Genomic DNA, 22,826 nt, shown 5'->3' on the forward strand with positions numbered 1-22,826 from the left:
AAAGCACCTTTTTCTATGCAGGGGTTAATGTGTGTATTAAATGTTATGACTTCCTCACGGAGATACTTATGGTGTGAATTTATGTGTTTTTGTTGCAGGAGCGGACTCAATTAAAAAGTACTGGAGCCGGTACTACCAGGGCTCTCAGGGGGTGGTGTTTGTTTTAGACAGTGCTTCGTCGGAGGAGGATCTGGAGGTGGCGCGTACAGAACTCCACTCAGCCCTGCAGCATCCTCAGCTCTGCACGCTTCCCTTCCTCATACTGGCCAACCACCAGGACAAACCTGCTGCCCGCTCTGTACAAGAGGTAACCTAATATTCACCTAATACTTCCATTCCTCATCCAGGCTGACTACCAGGACAAACCTGCCATCCGCTCTTTCAAATGGAAACCAATTGATCGCCTAATATTCTTCAACCTAACACTTGCCTTCCTTATACTTGCAGCCCCCTCAGCCCTCACATTTACTGCAACCCCCTCTGTACAAGAGCTCTGCTTGCTTTTTACTAACCCTGCCAACATTTTCACAGGTCCCACAACCAAAAATTATTAATTTTATTTTTAGCAATATATTTATATATGTGCCAAAACAAATATTGATATTTTCATTAAATGTTAAAGGGATAGTTCACCCAAAAATTTAAATTCTCTCAACATTACTTAATAATTAATTAATGAGGGTGCCTCATGCTATTCCAGATGTGTATGACTCTCTTTCTTCTGCAGAACACAAACAAACTTTTTTAGAAGTATATCTCAGCTCTGTTGGTCCATACAATGCCAGTCATCACGGTCCAAAACTTTGAAGCTCCAAAAAGCACAAAAAGTCAGTATAAAAGTAATCCATATGACTCCAGTGGTTAAATCCATGTATTCAGAAGTGATATGATAGATGTGGGTGAGAAACAGATCAATGTTAAGTCCTTTTTTACTATAAATACTTCTCCCTGCCCAGTAGGTGGCGATATGCAATAAGAATGCAAATCGGCAAAAATGAAAGAAGAATGTAAAAGGTGAAAGTGGAGATTGATAGTAAAAAAGGACTTGGATATTGATCGGTTTCTCACCCACACCTATCATATTGCTTCAGAAGACATGGATTAAACCACTGGAGTTTTATGGATTACTTTTATGCTGCTTTTATATGTTTTATGGACCTTTAAAATGTTGGTACCCATTCACTTGCATTGTGATGACTTCTTTTGTTTTTGGTGATTCGCATTCTTCGTGCATATCGCCACCTGCTGGACAGGGAGGAGATTTTAAAGTAAAAAAGGACCTACCATATTTTCCAGAATATTTTTTTTACATCATCTGAAAAGTCCTGCGACTTATTGTCCAAAGCGACTTATATAAATAATTTGTACTTAACTGATGTTGGCCGGTCAAGCACACGTGCACAAAAACAGATGTAAACATCAGTCATAGAGGCAATAGAAGCATTTTAAAGTTGCCAATTCAGAATATTTTGCCTTTACAAAGTACTTTATGCAACCAGTATAAATACTTTGGTTTTCATAACATAGTTGTACGCAACTCCTCACATGCCCACAAAATGACGTTTCATCACACTCGTAGTAAAAACATTCAGACAGTGAACAGGATAATTAATACATTGCAAATAGGTTTGCAAATATCAGAAATATACACAGATAGACAGTCGCTAACGTTAATATATGAATGAATAGAATACAACAGGCATATTGTCTTACTTGCAGATTAAAAGCTGTTTATTTGTACACAGCATATAGTTACTGATGTTATAAACAGTTGTGGCTTACTTGTCGCGTTTCTTTCATGAAACATAAACAGAATATGAGAAACTGTAATACACGATTACTTAAAGCAAATTCTCCCATTTAAAACAAGCCAAAAACACTGTGATACGATGTGTAGATTCTGAGATACTGTAATCTTCACGGAGCGCGTTTGACATGTTGAGCTTCTGAAGGGAAGTCGGGCAGCTGCTCCCGGGTCCTAATGCCTGCCTTATACAACCTCTGTCAGTGGTGATGCAGAGATGCGACTTATCTGTGTGTGTGTGGTTTTTTTTTTCTCTAAACAACATGATTATGAACCAATGCGACTTATAGTCAGGTGCAACTTTATTTCTGAAAAATATGGTAAATATTGATCGGTTTCTCACCCACACATATCATATCGCTTCAGAGTCTTATCGATTGTTTTTATGCTGCCTTTATGTGCCATTTATGTGCTTTTGGAGCTTCAAAGTTCTGGTCACAATTCACTTGCATTGTATGGATCTACAGAGCTGAGATATTCTTCTAAACATCTTTATTTGTGTTCAGCAGAAAAAAAGAAAGTCATACACATCTGGGATGGCATGAGGGTGAGTAAATGATGAGAGAATTTTCATTTTTGGGCGAACTATCCCTTTAAGCTTTCTTTACCAAAAAACATAAAAGTTTTTAGTGTTCTATAATAGCTAGAAATTGTACAGCTACAATGTGAAACTACGACAGTTCTAAATTCATAAACACGCTTTTGTTGGAAAACGATGGCGTGCAATACAAAACATCACTGATTTATTTGTAATTTTCAACCCAAACTGATGGTTCCAAGACTATCATAAGTAGTTCTCACAATTTTTACATCATGTATGTTAGCTAGCTAGATAACGTTACCTTGGCGACAACATTACCTTGTTGTTAATACTGCTAAATCAGCAGCAACAACAATGATACACCACAGAAAACCAAATCAAAAATCTTTAAGTTTCCAAGGCATAAAAACATAAGAAAAACACATCACTGGGTCATTGGGGCAAGTGACAGTTCCATCAACTGGCCTAAAACTCTCTCACACTTGCCATGGGCCAGTGGACCATCCTTATTTCTGAGCCTTGTAATACACCTAATACTTATGTTCTAGAGATAACTTAATACGCTGATATCATTCACATAACACTTTCCTACATCATACTGGCCAACCACTGAGTCAAACCTGCAGCACCCACTGTACAAAAGCTTACCAAATACTAATTTAAAGCTCACCTTACACTCATCCAATACTCTTTCACTTAATACTTCCCTTCCTCATACTGGCCAACCACTAGGACAAACCTGTCACCTGCTCAGAACAAGAGGTAACCTAAACTCACCTAATACTTCCCCTATCATAATGGCCAACCAGCTCCAAAGAGTTAGCCTAATACTTGCCTAATTCTCATCTAATTATATTGTACTAATGTTCAAAAGGTAACAATACAGGTACAATATTCAAGAGGTAGTTAGCCTCATACTCAAAGTCTTAGAGAACTATCTTTTTTACAATATAACATTGTCCATCTGAAATCACACTAAAAAACCCTGATTTACTGAACATAACAGACAACATTATACATTTCAAGGCAGAACTGGCCACAACACATGCATAATATTACTCACACACAGACTTGCTTCAGCAAGATAAACTTCATGTCACGCTCAGGGTCACTTTGCATGCAGTTTTGTGTTCTTTTATAATGCAAAATTTCACCCAGTACTGAGACACCATGTATCATTTTGGTATCTCACACATTTTATATCAATTTAAAGCAGTGGTTCCCAAACTGGGTGCCGCTTCAACAGGCTAGGGTTGCTGTGGTTTCTCTGCTCTGTTCAGTATTTCAAAGGAGTATTCTGGGTTCAATACAAGGATAATATTAATTATCACAAAAAGTATTTTGACTTGCCTCTCCTACAGTGGAGGCACTTACAATGGAAGTCAATGGGGCCAATCTGTAAACATTTAAATACTCACTGTTTCAAAAGTATAGCCACAAGACATAAATAATATGTGTGTTAACATGATTTTAGTTTGATAAAATCACTAACCTTTTCTGTGCTAAGTTATAGGCAATTTTATAACTTTGTTACCATGACGATGCTGTCAACAAACCCTAAAACACTAAAATGACTGTAAAAACGATGATTTAAACAGCTTTTCAGCTCAAATAATACTTGAGTTTTACTAGAAGAATTAATGTAAGTGCTTTTATAAAATTATAAGCTTCACATTTCTGCCTTTAAACCCTCCAAAAACTGGCCCCATTCACTTCCATTGTAAGTGCCTCACTGTAACCTCGATTTTTGCTTTTTTTAAAGAAAAGGATGGACGAGTCTAATTAAATTTTTGTGGTAATCAGTATTATGCCACAAATGCACCAATGTTAAAAGTTTCTGCAGTACCGAGGTCTGACTCAATTTGACTAGAGCCGGCTACTTTCAAATGCTCACATGTGTATGTCTGCATGTGCTCTTTAGAGTGCTCATGTGTTGCGGTGAATGCAGCTGTGTGCGTGAACAGTGAAATGCACTTCTTGGTCAAAATGCCCCTCTTGACATGATATTAATGTATTATGTAGGTGTGAACAGAAGTGACAAAAATCTGCGTCATCTTGACGTGATACTATTGGTAACAGCTGTTAATATATGACATGGGTAAGCAGACATCCTATATTTTAAAATACCCGATATGTCCGATGTGTAAATGCAGCCTAATAGACCTTAATATTAATGGAACAACAATACTGACAAGAAGAGAAAAGCACTCACTGTCCTTGGTTTGACTTTATTTCAAGTTCAAGTTGCTCAAGTGGTTTTTTATTGTCGTTCAACCATATACAGTTAGTACAGTACACAGCGAAATGAGACAACGTTCCTCCAGGACGCTTTAAGCCCAATAAATATCAACGACAGGTTTGATTCTCAGTCATACTCTGACTGCATTGAATCAGTATTAATGGAAATCTAATAAGCACATAGTAAAGATTGTCAGTAATTGAAGTACTTTTATTTTGCATTAATTGCTGCTGTTACTGAAAAACCTAAAGCACCATTTAATCTGTTCTCTGTTTTATTACTGGCTCTTGAATAATTACTTCAAAAGCTTGAAGCAGTGTTTAATTAAGAATATTAATATTAAACTTTTTAAAGAGTGGGTGTGTTTTCAATAGCATATTTGTTTATTTATTTTTCAGTGGTTGGAGCTGCCGTGGGGGGAAAAATCTACAAAAGGGTGCCATAGTTTAAAAGAGATTGGAAACCACTGATCTATAGATATTAATTGGAATATCCAGTAAACAAAAGGATGAAATATTACTGCCATTCTGCTGAATCGCCTGAGCAAATCCACCACGCTACATCCAAGTTTGGCAGGGGCAGGCAATTGTCATGGCTCTTTTAAGATTACAGTGTATTGTAAAGCTATTAAAATAGCTGACTGATTACCCTTGTTAACCTACCTATTTAAGGACTGTAAATGATAATGGAATTAGCTATCGCTCAGTTTTGGCCTCTGGTTGTGAAGGTGGTGTTGTGGCTGCAGTTTGAGCCTCGAAGGGTTTGCTTGTTGTTTGCAAACACTAACAGGCCACAAGACATTCTCCCACAGATCTGCACCACTCAGCTTACCCACTTTCTCAGGCTTTCTTGACAATAAGGCATTGTATTGTTGGGAGCCCAAAGAACTGGTGGTGTGGGGAAACACTACAGCTGTTGTCCCATCTCATAAGAGTATATTCATTTTACTGATTGCGCTATTTGAGATTCTTTCAAACAACGTTTCAAAAGCAAGTGGCATCAAAATTAAGATGAATTGCAAACTGCTGTTAGTAATAGCAAACAGTTGGAATGCGCGGCATGTCTCTGCTGTCGCATTTCTATTTTAATGGTCCCCTTGTCACTTTTATGTTTGGAGGATTGAGTTACTCAGTCTGTTTGTCTTTTCCTGAATGATTTGGTGTATGTATGTGTGTGTGTGTTATTTGGCTGATACCATGCAGATTGGTTTGTGTGTCTATGTGTGAGTGTGCGTGTGCACACATCTGCTCTGAGTAGAGAAATCGGTCCACGGGCTGCAGGGTATCACCCAATGCACAGAGCGCTAATTAACTGGCTGAGAAGTGGTCCTGAGTGTGCAGTAAATATCTGCCTTTGGAGGATAACACATCCCAGTTCAATGATGTGTGTCAAAACGGGGCTTTTCAGTTGGCAGCCACACTCGCTCCCCTTGCTTGAGATAGAACTTCGGTTACACAAGATTCGGCTGAGATAGAACCTGACCAGCTTGTTTTCCATTAAATTGCGCTCAATCGATTTCAAACTGGATCAGATCTCTTGGACCTCCTATGGGCATTTTTAAAAAGAGAAAAAGATTCACAGTGCAAAAAGAATACAAAGAACTAGTGAAATGTTTTTTTGGTGGTGATAATAAAATCGTTGCTGTCATTTTTTAAAAACAATATCTGCTGTTGAGTTAAATTGCCATTTTATTGCAAGAAAAAGACCAGTTGTGGCATTAGAGTTTTGTGGGGTTTAGTCCATGTCTGTTAGCTTTGAGGTCACTTTAGTACTAGGGATGTCCCAATACCACACTCATGTACTTGTATTCGTGTTTGGAAAAATACTCCGATACCAAAAAACGATACCAGCTGACGTGCAAATGTCATTACGTAAACATTCAACCCACTAATTAAAATCACGTGATGTCCTAGTGACATTATTTAACCTCAAAAGCTGCAATTTAATGAGATAAATATGTAGTTTGCATGTTCAAATGTGAGTGCATGTGAATGTGTTGAGCCGGTGTTTTGCAGACATAAAGACACAAAGTGCTCATACCTTTTAGAGCTCATTGGCTCATGCATGGAAAAACACCATCATGAGCATAGCGCGCACTGTTTGTAGCAGATGACAGTAGGCAGAGCACTAATTCACTTTGTAACATGAGGCACATACAGACTACATATTTATTTAATTAAATAGCAGTTGCAGTTTAATAATCACTTTGAGTCACGTAGCGACCGGCTTTTCCGGATTGAGAAGCTATCGTCATAACGTCAGAGCTCATTGGTCATAAGAACTCAGGAACACTTCAAAAGTAAAAGTTACACCAAAATAAAAGCTCAATTTCAAGGGAAAAAAGTACGACAGACATAGATCACTACTGTATAGTAGTAAATAATAGTAATAATAGGAAATCAATAGTAATTGTATTATATTTAAGCAGTATCTCACATCTGTGATGCTCTGTTCTGCAGCACTTATTTGACAAAATATAACTCCAATGTTTTATTTTGGATTGTGCTGTAAGGTTCTGAATAAAACACTTAATTTGATAAAAAATAATACAATATTATGTGAAAAAGGGCTTGTTATATTTTCATTTTGATTAAAATTTTCATTTATTTATTTAAACACCCTTTTCATGATAATATTTTAACTGTTGAGATGGAATTTCAGAAAAAAATAAAACAAAAAACAGGTATTGGACAAAAAACAGGTATTTGGTGAGAACTAAAAAGGAAGTATGGGTACTCGTACTCATTCTTAAAACAAAATGGTATCGGGACATCCCTATATAGTACTGTTGTAGTTCTAAACGTTGACAAAACTACATTATAGTACATATACACATTACAGTTTGACAGTCTTTCTCTCCCAAAAAAACGGACCAAAAATATCAATGACTCATAATACATTCACTCTAGAATGATAGTGTCCTTTCCCCAAATACCACCTATGTATGACGAGCAATAGCTAGTAGCAAATCATTTTCTTGGCTGTGATGTAAACTAAAGTCTATTTGGTTGTTTATAAAAGGGGTGAGCCCTTTTAATATGTCCAGCCCCAACTTTTTGTTTCAATAGGAAATACATCAACACAGTAAAGAAAACGTCTCATTTACATATGTAACCTTGGTTCCCTGAGATGAAGGGAATGAGACAGTGCGTCACTAAGCTGACGCTATGGGCAGTGTCCTTCTACACAACCTAGTTGAAACCCTTCTACAATAATGGCAATTCTAAGATTGTTGTTTAAGCCCTGCCATTTTAGGCGCAAAGCTGTCCTGTATAAAAGCGGGCATGAAAACACCATTCCTCAGAATTTTCTGACTAAGAGACAAAGAGCGCATTGCTGGCACCTAAAAAAACTCTTGAGTCTGTAGTGCGGCCAGCTTACGCAATGTCTCGTTCCCCTCATCTCAGGGAACCGAGGTTACATATGTAACCGAGACGTTCCCTTACGATTCAGTTCACTTGACATTGCGTCACTAAGCTTATGCTATGGGGAACAGATTCCCATCATGCCGCACTACATGACATAACCATCTCAGAGAGGAAAACATGACGCTGCAGTCCTGCGGGACGGTGACCGACATGAGTATGCCACAAGCGAATGACCCTCATGGTGAGCTAGGAGGGGAAGACTAAGAATGGATATATGAACTATAGCCATATAGTATGAATTAGCCCCTTCACGAACCCAGTTGGGAAGGGTGTTTTGTTTATAATGAAGTGCTTGTGACTTTTATGGGAAATTACAATGGCCTGAATGCAGGTGGTTGTGTAAAATGATGGGGAGCCCGTACTTAGGGGTATAAGTATATGTTTGGCCAATGAAATAGCTATGTCTAGGTTGAAAAACCTTGCGAATGTGTTTTGAGAAGACCATCCTGCTGCAAAACATATGTCTAGTAAGGACACACCGTTCGTCCATGCCCGTGAAGAGGCCATGCCTCTAGTTGAGTGTGCTTTAACACCAATTGGGCAATTTGCCCTCTGCGACTCGTAAGCCAGGGTGATCGCATCAACGATCCAGTGAGAAAGACTGTGCTTGGAGACGGACATTCCTTTTGTGCATCCTCCATAGCACACAAAGTGCTGGTCAGACAGTCTGAACTGGCGGGTGCGCTCAACATATGTTTGAAGCGCTCGCACAGGGCATAACAAATGCAAGGACTGTTCCTCATCCAAATTAAATGGAATAGGGAAAAAGGCTTAAAGGTGAACCACCTGCGCTCTGAAGGGCGTGGTTAAACCTTAGGCATATAGCCTTTTCTGGGTTTGACAGTGGCTCTTGAAGGACATGAATTGTCGACTGGCAGTCCTTGCAAATCACCGACCTGTTTTACTGAGGCCAAAGCCAGCAGTAATACGGTCATAAGAGAAAGCACATGCAAATCAACAGAGTCCAGAGGCTTGAAGGGGGGCCCCATGCGTGCTTTTAGGACCAAAGTTAGGTCCCAAGTCGGGACTGTAGCCGGGCGAGGGGGATTAAGCCTCCTCGCTCACCTAAGGAACTTTATGATAAAATCATGTTTGCCAATAGAGGTTCCGGCTTCAGGTGCGTGATACGCAGATATTGTCGCCACATAAACTTTGAGCATTGACGGAGTGAGCCCTGCATCCAGTCGCTCTTGAAGAATTTTAAGAATTTAAAGTGTGGGGTAGTTCACTGGGTCTTTGCCACGTGAAAAGCACCAATATGTGAACACATTCCATTTCAGTGTGTAAAGGCATCTCGTAGACTGTGCTCTAGCCTGTAAAATGGTGTACCTTTAGCGTGTTCCGTTCAGGGGCCACACATGCAGGTTCCACAGCTGGGGCTGGGGATGCCAGATTGTGCCCTGTGCTTGAGAGAGGAGATCCCTCCTCAGCAGTATTTCCCATGAATGGCCGTCCAGAATCTTTATCATTTCTGTAACCAAGGACTGATTGGGCCACTTCGGCGCAACCAATAGAATTGTTTCCTTGTCCTCTTGGACTTTGTATATGACAGAGTGAAGGAGGCACACTGGGGAAAACGCGTATTTGCGGTTCACAGGCCATTTGTGGGCCATTGCGTTCTCTCTTAGCAGAGCCTAGTACTTGGAGTACCAGAGAGGACAGTGGTCGTTCTCCGTGGAGGCAAATAGGTTGATCTCTACTTTGCCGAATTTGACCCAAATCCTCAGGAGAGTCTGAGGATGAAGTCTCCATTTGCCCAGCATCACTCCTTGGCATGACAATAGGTCTGCACTGTAATACAGACAGCCTGGGACATATGTCGCCTGCAGGGAGAGAAGGCGACGCGTCAGTCTCGTCATTGGCAAGGAATGAATTTTGCTTTGACGTTTTATGTACGCCATGGTTGATGTGCTATGCCCTCCTTGCACCTGTCCATGTGCCGAAAGCCGGGCGTCCGTTGCACACTGCACCCCAACCTGTGTTGGAAGCATTCGTGGTCACCACTTTCCGCATGAAAATCTGCCCCAGCATGACACCTTGCTGGTAGAAGGCAAGAGCTGTCCAAGATGCTAAAGCAGCTAGACAGCAGCAAGATAGAGGGATGTGCTTGCACCCTTGGCGCCAGGCATGTCGTGGATCATGGTGTTTGAGCCAGTACTGAAGAGGTCTCATGTGTAAAAGACCTAATGAAATGACGGCGAATGCTGCCACCATAAGCCCCAATGCATTTTGAAACAGCTTCAGTGGAAGTGCTCTCCCCAGTTTGAACTGAGACAGACACTGGAAAATGGCCTGAATGCCCTCGCTTGTGAGATGCGCACGCTCGCTCATGGAGTCGAGACAAAAAGGAGATTTGTTGGTTGGGGGAGAGTGTGCTCTTCGCCCAGTTGACATTGAGGCCCAGGCTGTTCAGATGTTGGAGCAATAAGTCCCTGTGCTGGCATAACAGAGTCTCTGATTGGGTCAATAATAGCCAATCATCGAGGTAGTTCAAAATACGCACGCCACTCAGTTGTAGAGGGACGAGTGCCACACTGATGCACTTTGTGAATGTGTAAGGAGCTATGGACAGACCATAGGGTATTACAGTTCTATCAGGAAGACTCGCAGACTTGAGTGAAATTTAAGATGACATTTATTTGATGAATATAAAACAAAAATGTAATGTCTCTCTTTGGCGTAAACCCCGTCTGGTGGTCCAAAGAAGTTGTACTCGGAACGTTATATCCTGCCGGAGATAGGAGGCAGGGGCGAGGAGCCTACCCCCGTGCAGGACAGGACTCAACTGGTGCTGGTGGGGTGGTGGAGGTTGCCGTGCTAGCACACTAGCCAATGGTGCGATGATGTACAGCTGCTAGTCTTACCACTAGAACTACGCTGTGCTTACATTTCTAAACAATCTCTATTGCATTTTCTGTGAAGTGAAATTTCTGCACACCGCACCATTGCAGCCCATTATAATGGGACTATGGATGACAGGACACCATTGGTGAAATATGATGCTTTTGGTGTTCCATATTGGAGCGTGTTGTAGAATGTGTGTGCAACCCATGCAATGAGTGCTTTGCTCTTTTGTGAGAATGTTCTTATTGAACGCAATACACAGAAAAAATATTTTGAGTAACATCCCGGTCCCGGAGGAAGGAGAATAATTAGGATGACCACACAGGGGAGTGATATCATCCAATACACACCTCAAGTGTTATAAGTAATGATTAATTTTCCTACTTAGTAAATTCGGGAGGGAAGATTAACATCGGACTGAGAGCAAGGTGGCCGGCGTATGAACTGAATCGTGCTGGGTTTTAAAGACGTTCGGACACGGCCGTGAGGACCTGCCCCTCATCCGTGGAGCAGGAAAACGGCGTGCCGGCTCGCTCGCTAGATGAAACTGAGCGGAGAAGCGGTTGTGCACAGTATTCAATACATGCCTCAAAGTGTGATTAGTAATGAGGAAGGAGGGGCCTGGGTAGCTCAGCGAGAATTGATGCTGACTACCACCCCTGGAGTCGCGAGTTCAAATCCAAGGCGTGCTGAGTGACTCCAGCCAGGTCTCCTAAGCAACCAAATTGGCCCTGTTGTTAGGAAGGGTAGAGTCACATGGGGTAACCTCCTCGTGGTCGCCATAATGTGTGGTTCTCGCTCTCGGTGGGGTGCGTGGTGAGTTGTGCATGGATGCCGCGGAGAATAGCGTGAAGCCTCCACACGTGCTACGTCTCCATGGTAACGCGCTCAACAAGCCACGTGATAAGATGCGCAGGTTGACGGTCTCGGACGTGGAGGAAACTAAGATTCGTCCTCTGCCACCCAGATTGAGGCGAGTCACTTCGCCACCACGAGGACTTAGAGCGCATTGGGAATTCCAAATTGGGGAGAAAAAAAAGTAGTGAGGAAGGAAATAATTATGATGTCACAGACCACACAGTGTATGAGACATATGTCATGAGACATTGCGTAAGCTGGCCGCACTACAGACTCAGAGTTTTTTTAAGTGCAAGCAATGCGCTCTTTGTCCCTCAGTCAGAAAATCTTTTATACCAGACAGCTTCGCGCCTAAAGGGGCGTGGCTTAAACACCAAAGCCAATCTTAGAATTGCTGTTATTGTAGAAGGGTTTCAACTAGGTCGTGTAGAAGGACACTCCCCATAGCGTCAGATTACATTTACATTTTACATTTATTCATTTGGTAGACGCTTTTATCCAAAGCGACTTACAAAAGAGGAAAACATAAGCGAATCATCTTAAGGAGACAGTGGTATGAAAAGTGCCGTATTACAAAGTTTCACTAGCATCAGAATAGTATTCAAAACAGAATAACGTGCAACAGGAATTTTTTTTTTATTATTATTATTTTTTTATGACTGGTTAAGTGCTCATGGAAAAGATGTGTTTTTAGTAATTTTTTGAAGACAGAGAGTGAGTCAGCTTCATGGATGGAGTTGGGAAGGTCGTTCCACCAATGTGGTATGATGAAGCTGAAAGTCCGGGAAAGTGTTTTGGTGCCTCTTTGTGTTGGTACAACAAGGCGACGTTCCATAGCCGACCGCAGGCTTCAAGTGGGTGCGTAGCTCTGCATAAATGATTTTAGGTATGCTGGAGCAGACCCAGTGACTGTTCTGTATGCCAGCACCAGAGCCTTGAATTTGATACGTGCATCAATCGGCAGCCAATGAAGGAGTGGTGTAACATGCGCTCTCTTTGGTTCATTAAAGACCAGACGTGCTGCTGCATACTGGATCATTTGCAGGGGTCTAATTGCACATGCAGGGAGGCCTGCAATGAGAATGTTACAGTAGTCCAGTCTAGTTATGACAAGTGACTGGACAAGCAGTTGTGTGGCATGTTCAGAGAGGAAGGGTCTTCCTGATATTGTAGAGTGTAAATCTACATGATCTTGCGGTCTTTGAGATGTGGTCTGTGAAATTTAGTCTGTTGTCGATGGTTACCCCTAGATTTCTGACAGTTTTGGAAGGTGTTACTGTAGTTGCACCCAGCTGCAATGTGATGTTGTGTTCAACAGCAGGGTTGGCTGGAAAGACAAGGAGTTCAGTCTTGGCTGGATTGAGTTGCAGGTGGTGCTTCTTCATCCAGGCTGAGATGTCTGCCAGGCAGGCAGAAATTCGAGCAGTCACTGTGGTGTCATTGGGCTGGAAAGACAAGTAGAGTTGCATGTCATCAGCATAGCAGTGGTAAGAGAAACCATGTGCCTGAATGATGGGTCCCAGTGATGTTGTGTATATAGAGAAGAGAAGTGGCCCAAGCACTGATCCCTGAGGTACCCCAGTAAGTAGCTGATGAGGCTTGGATACCTCACCTTTCCAGGCTACCTTGAAGGACCTACCTGAGAGATAGGAGTTAAACCAGTCAAGCACAGTTCCTGTGATGCCCAGCGAGGAGAGGGTAGAGAGTAAGATCTGATGGTTGACTGTGTCAAAGGCTGCAGAAAGGTCAAGCAGAATCAGGACGGATGATCTGGATTCAGCTTTCGCATGTCTCAGCGACTCAGTGACAGACAGCAGGGCAGTCTAGGTGGAGTTTCTACTTTTGAAACCTGACTGATTGTCATCCAGCAGCTTGTTCTGTGAGAGATAGGCAGAGATTTGATTGAAAACTGCCCTTTCAAGTGTTTTTGCCATGAATGGGATGAGAGAGACTGGTCTGCAGTGTTCTGGGGTTAAGTGCGGGTTTCTTCAGCAGCGGGGTTACTCGAGCCTGCTTGAATGTAGTGGGAAAAGTGCCTGTAAGTAGAGATGTGTTAATTATGTGTGTGAGTGCAGGTAGGATGGACAGAGAAATGGCCTAGAGAAGGTGAGAAGGAATGGGGTCAAGGGAACAGGTGGTGGGGTGGTTGGAGAGGAGGAGTTTAGAGACCTCAGTGTCAGTCAGAGGAGAGAACATAGAGACAGAAGAGTTGCATACAGGAGACAGGTGTTTGACGGTGTGGTGCTGAGAATGTATTGCTGATGGATGTAACCTTATTAGTAAGAAAATGGGGCAAAGACATCTGCTGTCAGTGATGTGTCAGGTGGTGGAGGGGGAGGGCAGAGAAGTGTGTTGAATGTTCTAAACAAGCTGCGAGTATCTGTGGTGCTGTGGATCTTGTTCTGGTAATAGGAGGTTTTTGCAGATTTAACGTTATCTGTAAAAGTTGCAAGCAGAGACTGATATTTACCTAGATCTGCTGGATCTTTAGATTTCCGCCATCTCCTCTCAGCTGCCCTGAGGTCAGTCCGATGTTCACGAAGGACGTCAGACAGCCAGGGGCTGGGTGGTGTAGCACGTGCTGGCCTAGAGGAGATAGGACAGATGTTGTCTAGACAGGTTGTTAAAGTAGATCTTAGTGTGTCTGTGGCAGTGTTTACATTTAAGCGTGGTAAATACATTTAGTGTGGGAAGAAAGGTAGAGAAAGTAGTGGAGAGGCGTGAGGGTGAAAGTGAACGGAGGTTACGGTGAAAGGAAACCAAAGGTGGAGACTGTTTTACTGTAGATGGGAGAGTCATGTTGATTTGAACAAAGTAGTGATCAGAGACATGTAAAGGAGTTACAAGAATATTTGAGTTGGTACAGTTACGTGTAAAAATGAGGTCCAGCTGGTTGCCCGATCTGTGAGTTGATGTGGTGTGTAGTCTTTCCAAGTCAAATGAGGCCAGGAGAGTATTCAGTTCAGTGGCCTGGGGCTTGTCTTTGTGTATGTTGAAATCACCAAGAACCACAAGTGGCCTACCATCCTCCGGCAAGGAGGACAGCAGGACATCCAACTCCTCAAAGTTTGTCAGCTGACCTGGAGGGCAATAGATGACAACAACATGTATTTTTGTGGGTTGCATTGTAGTAATAGCATGGAATTAAAAACTAGTATTGTTACATAGTGAAGAGTGTGGTGAAAAAGTCCAGTTGTTATGAATGAGCAAACCTGTTCCCTTACCAGTGTGTCGAGGGGTGTGAGAGAAGGAGAAATTATTGGAGAGAGCAGCAGGTGTTGCTGTATCCTCTGGATGTATCCATGTTTCTGTCAGTGCCAGGATGCTGAGGGTGGACTGCGTGGCAAAGGCTGGAATGAAGTCAGCTTTGTTCACAGCTGACTGGCAGTTCCAGAGTCCCACTGAGAAAGAGAGCGGAGCAGGTGCTGAAGTGCAAAGTGGCTGTAGGTTGTGTGGGTTGCGTTTGTGATGCAGTGTTAAGTGAGCTGAATTGTAAGGGAACTGTGCTCATCAAGCGATTTCATGGGGTCTTTTAAGACAATTCTTCATCTGATCTTAATTGATGTCACCACCATTTATGAAAAGTCTTCTTCATACATGGTTTGGCTGTCTCCTTGGAACAACACTGCAATTGCCATTTATGTTGTCCAACAGCCAATTAGAGAGTAGTCCACTTCAGCCAATAAGAAAGTATTTACTATGCACTGCAAAACAGCTTTCCTGCTTAATGTTTTATTGAAAGACAATCTCCCTCTATACCACTTCATCTGCACAGGCTAGTCTATGGAGATACTTCAGATGTTACAAAGAGATGAAAAGTATCATATAGAGGTCTGTTTTGCATTCCAGTTTGCATGGAAATGGCCTGTACGGCAGCATTAAACTCTTTTGTTTTATATTTGAAGGGTGTGTACTGTGATTGATCATCTGTATTGCCTTGGATGACCATATCATAATGCGTTTGATTCCACTATCCATTATGGTACTAATAAGGTTTACCAAGTGATCCACCTATGTTACCCTGAAAAATAACACAATAACTTACTGTTCACTCTGTGTTTTTTAAGATACCCTGATATGGAATTCAGAAGTCATTCAAGGACAGATTTAGGAGATCTAGTGTGACTGATTTCTGCAGATTTTATACCGTCTATCTTTGTTTATTTTTTTTTTATTTTTACTTGACCTAGTACTGATACATTTGTCATTGACCATCAACTTTAAATTTGTTGGACTACCACTGATTGACAGTTACCATTGATTTAGGACTGGTGCATTTCTCCTCTGTATTTAAGACATGTTTATGCCCCATATCATATCTTGAGATTTCATACAAACCAGTTACATCACCTGAGCCTCCTCTTCTAAACCCACTCATCAAACTCAGCTTAACCAACCATTTATAAGAGCACAGGGGCTCTACAAGAGGAGGTTGGAGCTTACAGACTGGCAACATGACATTTAGACAGCTTTGTCTTGTTCTTCATTGGGATTCAGAGTCTCGCTTCCTTAGACTGTTGTCTGTCTGTCTGACATTTGCACATAAATACTTTGATTTACAGTAGGTTACTGTTAAGAGATGATATTCACCCCATGTGCAGTAAGGTTACCATCTGGTCTTGTAGAAATGTGAACTCATAAGTGAATCATTAGCATAAAAAACAACACAAATGATTGAGCATGTTGTGATTTTGATGGGTGTTGTCGGGAATATAAGTGAGGACCATGCATAGTTGCAAGCTCACTCAGTTTGAGATGGATTTCTCCCAACTTTGTTTGAATTGGAATTGTTGAAAGTTTAGATTTGTAGAGTTGTGATGTGTAGGCTTGAAAAATGAGTATTTCAAGGGGTCCCATTTGCATGGACTGCTAGATTGATTTCTGTTTTTTCCTCTGTGCCTTATGAAGATGAAACAAAAAGAAGTATGTTTATTTAGGACCTGTTGAGATGTATGAGAGTGAGAATAATACAAGTTATTAAAAATGTGGCAATGGGGACCTATTATACTAAAACTGAATAAACCAACGTATGGCAATCTCAACAACCACATGAAAAATAACATATTTCTCCTCCTTGTGTAAACTTGAGCCAAGATCACCAGAGGCTACTATTATGGTTGCTCAAAGGAACAAATGTATTCCTCCAAAGGGTATTTTGATGACAGAGATTTGAAACTGAATGAGGCATTCATTTTCTTGCAGACCTGTGAATCTGTCATCATATTATTGCACTGCTGACAATTTAATTTCAGAGCCAACTGAGATGAGGAAAAGTTGTGACAATATAGAGTTGATGAAGATCCACTTTAGAAGTCTTTAGAAGAAAATTACCAGTTCAGACATACTACTCTCTAAATAAATTATAAGGGACTGTGTTATAACGGATATGAAAAGTTATTAGGTTTGGTCTTGGCAGACTGGATCTTCTGTCTGCAGCAACGCAAGAGTAAGAACAAAGACTTGCTGCTGCTAAGAAAATACACAGACATGCAGTGTCGAGGATGTAAGACATGCTGTTGCTGCTGCACAATTAAACATACATGTATGTACATACAATCCTCCTGTAGCAGGTCTAGACAGGTGGTGCTGGGGAGGAGGAATTTTTCAGTGAGAAAACTCTTATAGCGTGCAGCAGTGAGACTGGCTTACCTGCAAACGACTAAAGCCATTTAAATCAGGGACTAAAAAGCCACTTGCCTCACCAAAATAAGCCATTAATTTTTTCTTGTGTGGTGGATTTATCATCATAGAATTCATAACAAGCAGTTAATTAACAGTTAAATATAATTTTGTTTACAAATCTGCTTCTGAGTCAAAACCCGGCAGCATTAAATCTGTATTAATGCTGCCATATCTAACAGTAATTCAGTGAAGACTTGGAAACAACTGAGAAATGTACTTTTTACCTTTAATAATGTTTCCCTTGTATCTGGATTAGCTGTGCATGTATATGTAGTGATTATACATAGTGTTAGGCCTTCATTCACAGAATGCTACATCCACAACGGGCAGTTAGGCAAAGAAATGTGTAATGCAGCAGTTTCCTTCAGGATCAAAGCACATTTCATTTTTTGGGGCAAAATGAAGTGGTGTAGTTCAAAAAATGTACTTTGATAAACCCTTTGGCCTTTAGTTTCATGAAAAAATTATTGGAACAAAATTAACTGGTTATAACCGGTTACCATCATTTAAAAAATAAAGTTTTCACTCCGGAACAATTGAAAATCCCTTTGTTCCGGTTTTCGGTTACATTCTGCTAAAATGTCGTTTGTTTTCGGTTTTGTTCCTTGAACCGTTTTTAGTTCCTGATTTAAATGCTAGACAAACAGGGAGTATGCAAGATGATTGGCTAACAGATTAAATATCAAATAACCTACCATTTTAGGCCATGGAGCATGCGAGCCGATTGGCAAACAGATGTTCAAAGGACCCATCGGCTTGCGCCAAGTAGAGTTTCATGACTGAACAAAGTCATTTAGCCAGCAAGTGAGTACAATTCAATTGTGCATTAACACAAGACTAGATTGATGTCTGATCCATGAGGTGATGTGATGTGAGAGATCGGCTCAGTTGAGTCTGTATGGAACTGGAATCTGTGTCATGCCTTGTCCCCCCTGTGGTCACACAGCAATCAGGGTCCAAACAACAGGCCCGTTTGTTTTCCACGGGGGCTCGGAATTCGCTCAGCCGACATTGGCATGGTTTTTAGCACTGGGTGCCAAGGCCAGTGTCTGATCAGCAGGAGAAACACCATTCTCTCTCATACCACACGTACACACACACACAAACACTCACTCCACTGTCTGGGTGTCTGTCTGGCTTTACACCCCTTCCTCAGTCTCTTGTTACTTGCGGTGGGAAAGATTGGTGCTTTGGATTTTTGCTTATTTTTCTTTCTCAGAATCAGAGACAAGCTGCATTGGCATGATTGTCAGGACTTACAATATTGCCAAAGCATATACAGTACTTAAAGTACCGAAAGAGACGAAACAGTAAATAAAGAAATAGAGGAATATATGTCTCTTTCATTTTGATTATGCAGGGATGCTAAAACCCAGAAAGCCACGTGATATAGACCAGTGATTTTCAAATCATTCCTGGAGGCTCCCCAGCACTGCATATTTTGGATGTCTCCCTTTATTTAACACACCTAAATTAACTCATCAGCTCATTGGTAGATGATCCAATGCTGCGTTCAAGTCCTCCTTAGAAGTTCATATTTACAAGTTCAGAAGTTGTGATGTGCACAAACGTCGGGGAAAAAATTGGATGCGTTGGACAATTTCGTGTTCCTGCTTCACTTACTGACAAATATAGAAGAGCAAAGTGTGCATTCGTGTCTAATTGATACTTTATCTGTTATCTAGGGATGTCATAAAATATCGTCATGTTGATTATTGATCGGCACGTTATTTTGTCAATATATTTTTTAGGCATTAATATATTAAAATGAGCCGACAAATTAAAATTTGCGTGCTTTCCAATTCACTCCATTGTCCTTTTGTTTAACAGCCTGGCTTAATAGTGTTGGGAGACCACAAGGGGGTGATATAACATTTACTGGAGCAGTTCGCAAGGCACAGATATCACAACTAGGGCTGCCCCCGACTAAAGATTTTCCTAGTCGACTAGTAGGCATTAATTTAAGCCATTAGTCGACTAGTCGCACGTTTATGATATTAATTTAATTACTTAAATATACATACAGTATATTTTGGGGGGCATTATCAAATGGTTTGAGTTCCAGGGCTGAGAAAGAATAAGTAACATTGCTAACGATGTTCTACAATACAGAGAAATACGAAACCGTAATAATGAGCCTTTAAAATAGAAATTTTACAAGCGCACGCATGAAACGAGCTGCAGCGACACCGGCAAAAGCGGTAATGATTCTGAATGTGTCAAAAAAAACAGCAAGGAGACTGTCTGAACATTTTGTTTTATAGAGAGAAATGCACATTAGTGTTGTGCCGACAGATGATGATCTCGGGGATCGACAGTGGTCGGAGTGATCACCAATAGCTGATGCCTTTGACAATATCAGACGATATTTGGCTCGTTTTCCCATTAATGTATAAAATTATTATTATTATTAGGCTGTTATTATTATCAAATTAATATTACAAATAATTTGCCCGTAGAGAGACAGCCACACGCTTGAAGAAACAGTTTATTATATTATTAAAAACAGTTGACAGAAAACCCGTCTATGCACATATATGACACTGTGTCATTTGACACACTGCTATTTGTACGGAGTTGTGCAGTCTCGTGGAACACGCGCACGTAAAAGGTTCTCACTCTTTCTTTGTTTCTGTCTTCTGAATTTTTTTTTTTTGTTTTTTTGCAAGAACAGTATTATTAACAGTATTATCATCATAATGATTATTTTTACATTTAAAATTGTTTTTGTCTTCATTTGTGTAAGTAATTTTCCGCCTGCATGTTTACACGGATACTTGCCTGACGGTAAATGGAAAGGTTGTTACTTATATATATATGTAATTTTTTTTATCACTTCATTATTTTAATTGCTTTTTCGTTTCGTTTAGAGTGCAGTTTGAATTTAGAAATGTATTTTATTAAAATTTTTAAATAAATTAATTTAATTTTCAATGCAAAATCACTAAAGCAAGAATATTCACTGATCCCTCAGCCCAGGGGTTGCCGATGTAATTGGATATTGCGAGAGATATATATATATATATATATATATATATATATATATATATATATATATATATATATATATATATATATATATATATATCTATCATGATGGCGCCGTGGATGGCGCTCCTATTGTTTTGTTGTTTTTGTTTGTTTGTCCTGTGTTTAGTAATCTTTTTCCAGTCAGTTTTACCAGAGACGAACTGCTGAACATTCGACAGCTTATACCAGACAGTCTTTTCCCGGTTTTTGAATATTCAGATGTTTTGCTGGACATTTTAGTTGGAGGCGCAGCTTTGTTGTTCAGGAGATGCAGGCGAGGGAGACGAGCCGGTGCGCTGGTCAAACTCCGTCGGCGCGGCTTTAGAACAGCCCTGCCGAGCATTCATCTTGCGACTCTCCGCGCTCTTCCTAACAAAATGGACGAACTACATCTCCTCACCCGCACAAATAAGGACTTTTCAACCTCTGCTGCTTTGTGCTTCACAGAAACCTGGCTGAGTGAAGCCATTCCGGACAGCGCGTTACATCTGCCGGGCTTTCAGCTGTTCAGAGCGGATCGCATCACGGAGTTAACGGGGAAAACGAGAGGCGGTGGAACATGCTTTTACGTCAATGAAAGTTGGTGTGCAGATGTAACAACATTAAAGAAGATGTGCTGTCCTAATTTGGAAACGCTCTTTGTTAACTGTAAGCCGTTCTACTCGCCGTGGGAGTTTTCCTCGTTTATTCTGGTGAGTGTGTATATCGCGCCAAACGCGTGTTTGAACACAGCGCTGCAACAGCTGGCTGATCAAATCACAGACATGGAACAACAATACCCGGACTCAGTTATTATTATTCTTGGGGATTTTAACAAAGCAAATCTTTTAACTGCCCAAATACAAACAGCACATTACATGCCCCACCAGAGACAGGAACATACTGGATCATTGCTACACAGCAATAAAGGATGCATATCACTCTGTCCCTAGAGCAGCTTTGGGACTCTCTGATCACTGTCTGGTTCATCTTCTTCCAACCTACAGGCAGAAATTAAAATCAACCAAGCAGTAGTAAGGACTCTAAAGAGATGGACCAATGAAGCAGAGCGGGAACTACAAGCCTGCTTTGAATGCACGGATTGGAGTGTTTTTGAGGCTGCAGCCACAAACCTGGATGAGCTCACAGATACTGTTACATCATATATCAGTTTCTGTGAGGATATGTGCATTCCTACTAGGACTTATTTAAAGTTCATCAATGGCAAACCGTGGTTTACAGCAGAGCTCAGGCAGCTTTGTCAAGCCAAAGAGGATGCTTACGGGGTGGGGAAAAAGTCTTGTAAAATCAGGCCAGGAACACACTGAACAAGGAAATCAGAGTGGCTAAAAGAAGATACTCTGAGAAGCTGAAAAACAAGTTTTCAGCTAATGACCCTGCATCAGTGTGGAGTGGCATGAAACAACTCACAAATTACAGGAATCCTACCCCCAAACCTGTGGTGGACCTACAACTGGCTGACGACCTGAATGTGTTCTACTGCAGATTTAAAAGGCCCAATCTCACACCCCACACCCACTCTGACCTTCACTTCACACAAACACCAACACCAACACCTCCTGCAACCCCCCTCCTCCCCCCTCCTGCTACTCAACCTGCACTTAAGATCTGTGAAGATGATGTGAGCCGCGTCTTTCGGAAATAAAAGATGAGGAAGGCTTCAGGCCCAGATGGCGTCTCACCAGCGTGTCTTCGATCCTGTGCTAACCAGCTTGCCCCCATCTTCACACAGATCTTCAATAGATCACTGGAGCAGTGTGAAGTCCCATGCTGCTTCAAACGCTCAATCATTATTCCTGTCCCAAAGAAACCAAAAATCACAGGACTTAATGACTACAGACCTGTCGCCCTGACATCTGTGGTCATGAAATCATTTGAGAGACTGGTGTTGGCCCACCTGAAGAACATCACTGGACCCTTTCTAGATCCCCTTCAGTTAACTTATCGAGCAAACAGGTCTGAGGATGATGCAATCAACATAGGATTGCATCATATCCTGCAACATCTGGACAGACCAGGGACATATGCAAGGATCCTTTTTGTGGAATTTAGTTCGGCTTTCAACACCATCATCCCAGCTATACTCCACAATAAATTACACCAACACTCTGTTCCCATGTCTATCTGTCAGTGGATTACCAGCTTTCTGACAGACAGGCAGCAGCTTGTGAGACGGGGAAACTCACTTTCAGCACCTGTACAATCAGCACTGGTGCCCCCCAGGGATGTGTGCTCTCCCCACTACTCCTCTCGCTCTACACCAATGACTGCATCGCCAAGGACCCCTCTGTCAAGCTCCTGAAGTTTGCAGACGACACCACTGTCATCGGCCTCATCCGAGATGACGATGAGTCTGCATACAGAAGGGAGGTTGAATAGCTGGCTGTCTGGTGCGGTCAA

The 22,826-nt window shown here is 41.5% G+C and overlaps 1 protein-coding gene across 7 annotated transcripts in view; it reads left to right on the forward strand.

Moving 5' to 3' along the window:
• The window catches only part of arl15b (ADP-ribosylation factor-like 15b), an 81,648-nt gene that overhangs the window by 39,195 nt on the left and 19,627 nt on the right, over positions 1-22,826 (forward strand). For 4 of the 7 annotated variants that reach the window (XM_051685433.1, XM_051685434.1, XM_051685432.1 and 1 more), the window contains one exon: positions 99-307. In XM_051685433.1, coding sequence (XP_051541393.1) covers positions 99-307 — 209 coding nt within the window. Of the gene's footprint in view, positions 1-98; positions 308-2,310; positions 2,352-4,982; positions 6,540-22,826 lie in introns of those variants that run through there. The other 3 variants (XM_051685436.1, XM_051685435.1, XM_051685437.1) reach the window with 3 other exon arrangements.

Source organism: Myxocyprinus asiaticus, chromosome 43, assembly GCF_019703515.2.
Source record: "Myxocyprinus asiaticus isolate MX2 ecotype Aquarium Trade chromosome 43, UBuf_Myxa_2, whole genome shotgun sequence".
NCBI lineage: Eukaryota > Metazoa > Chordata > Actinopteri > Cypriniformes > Catostomidae > Myxocyprinus > Myxocyprinus asiaticus.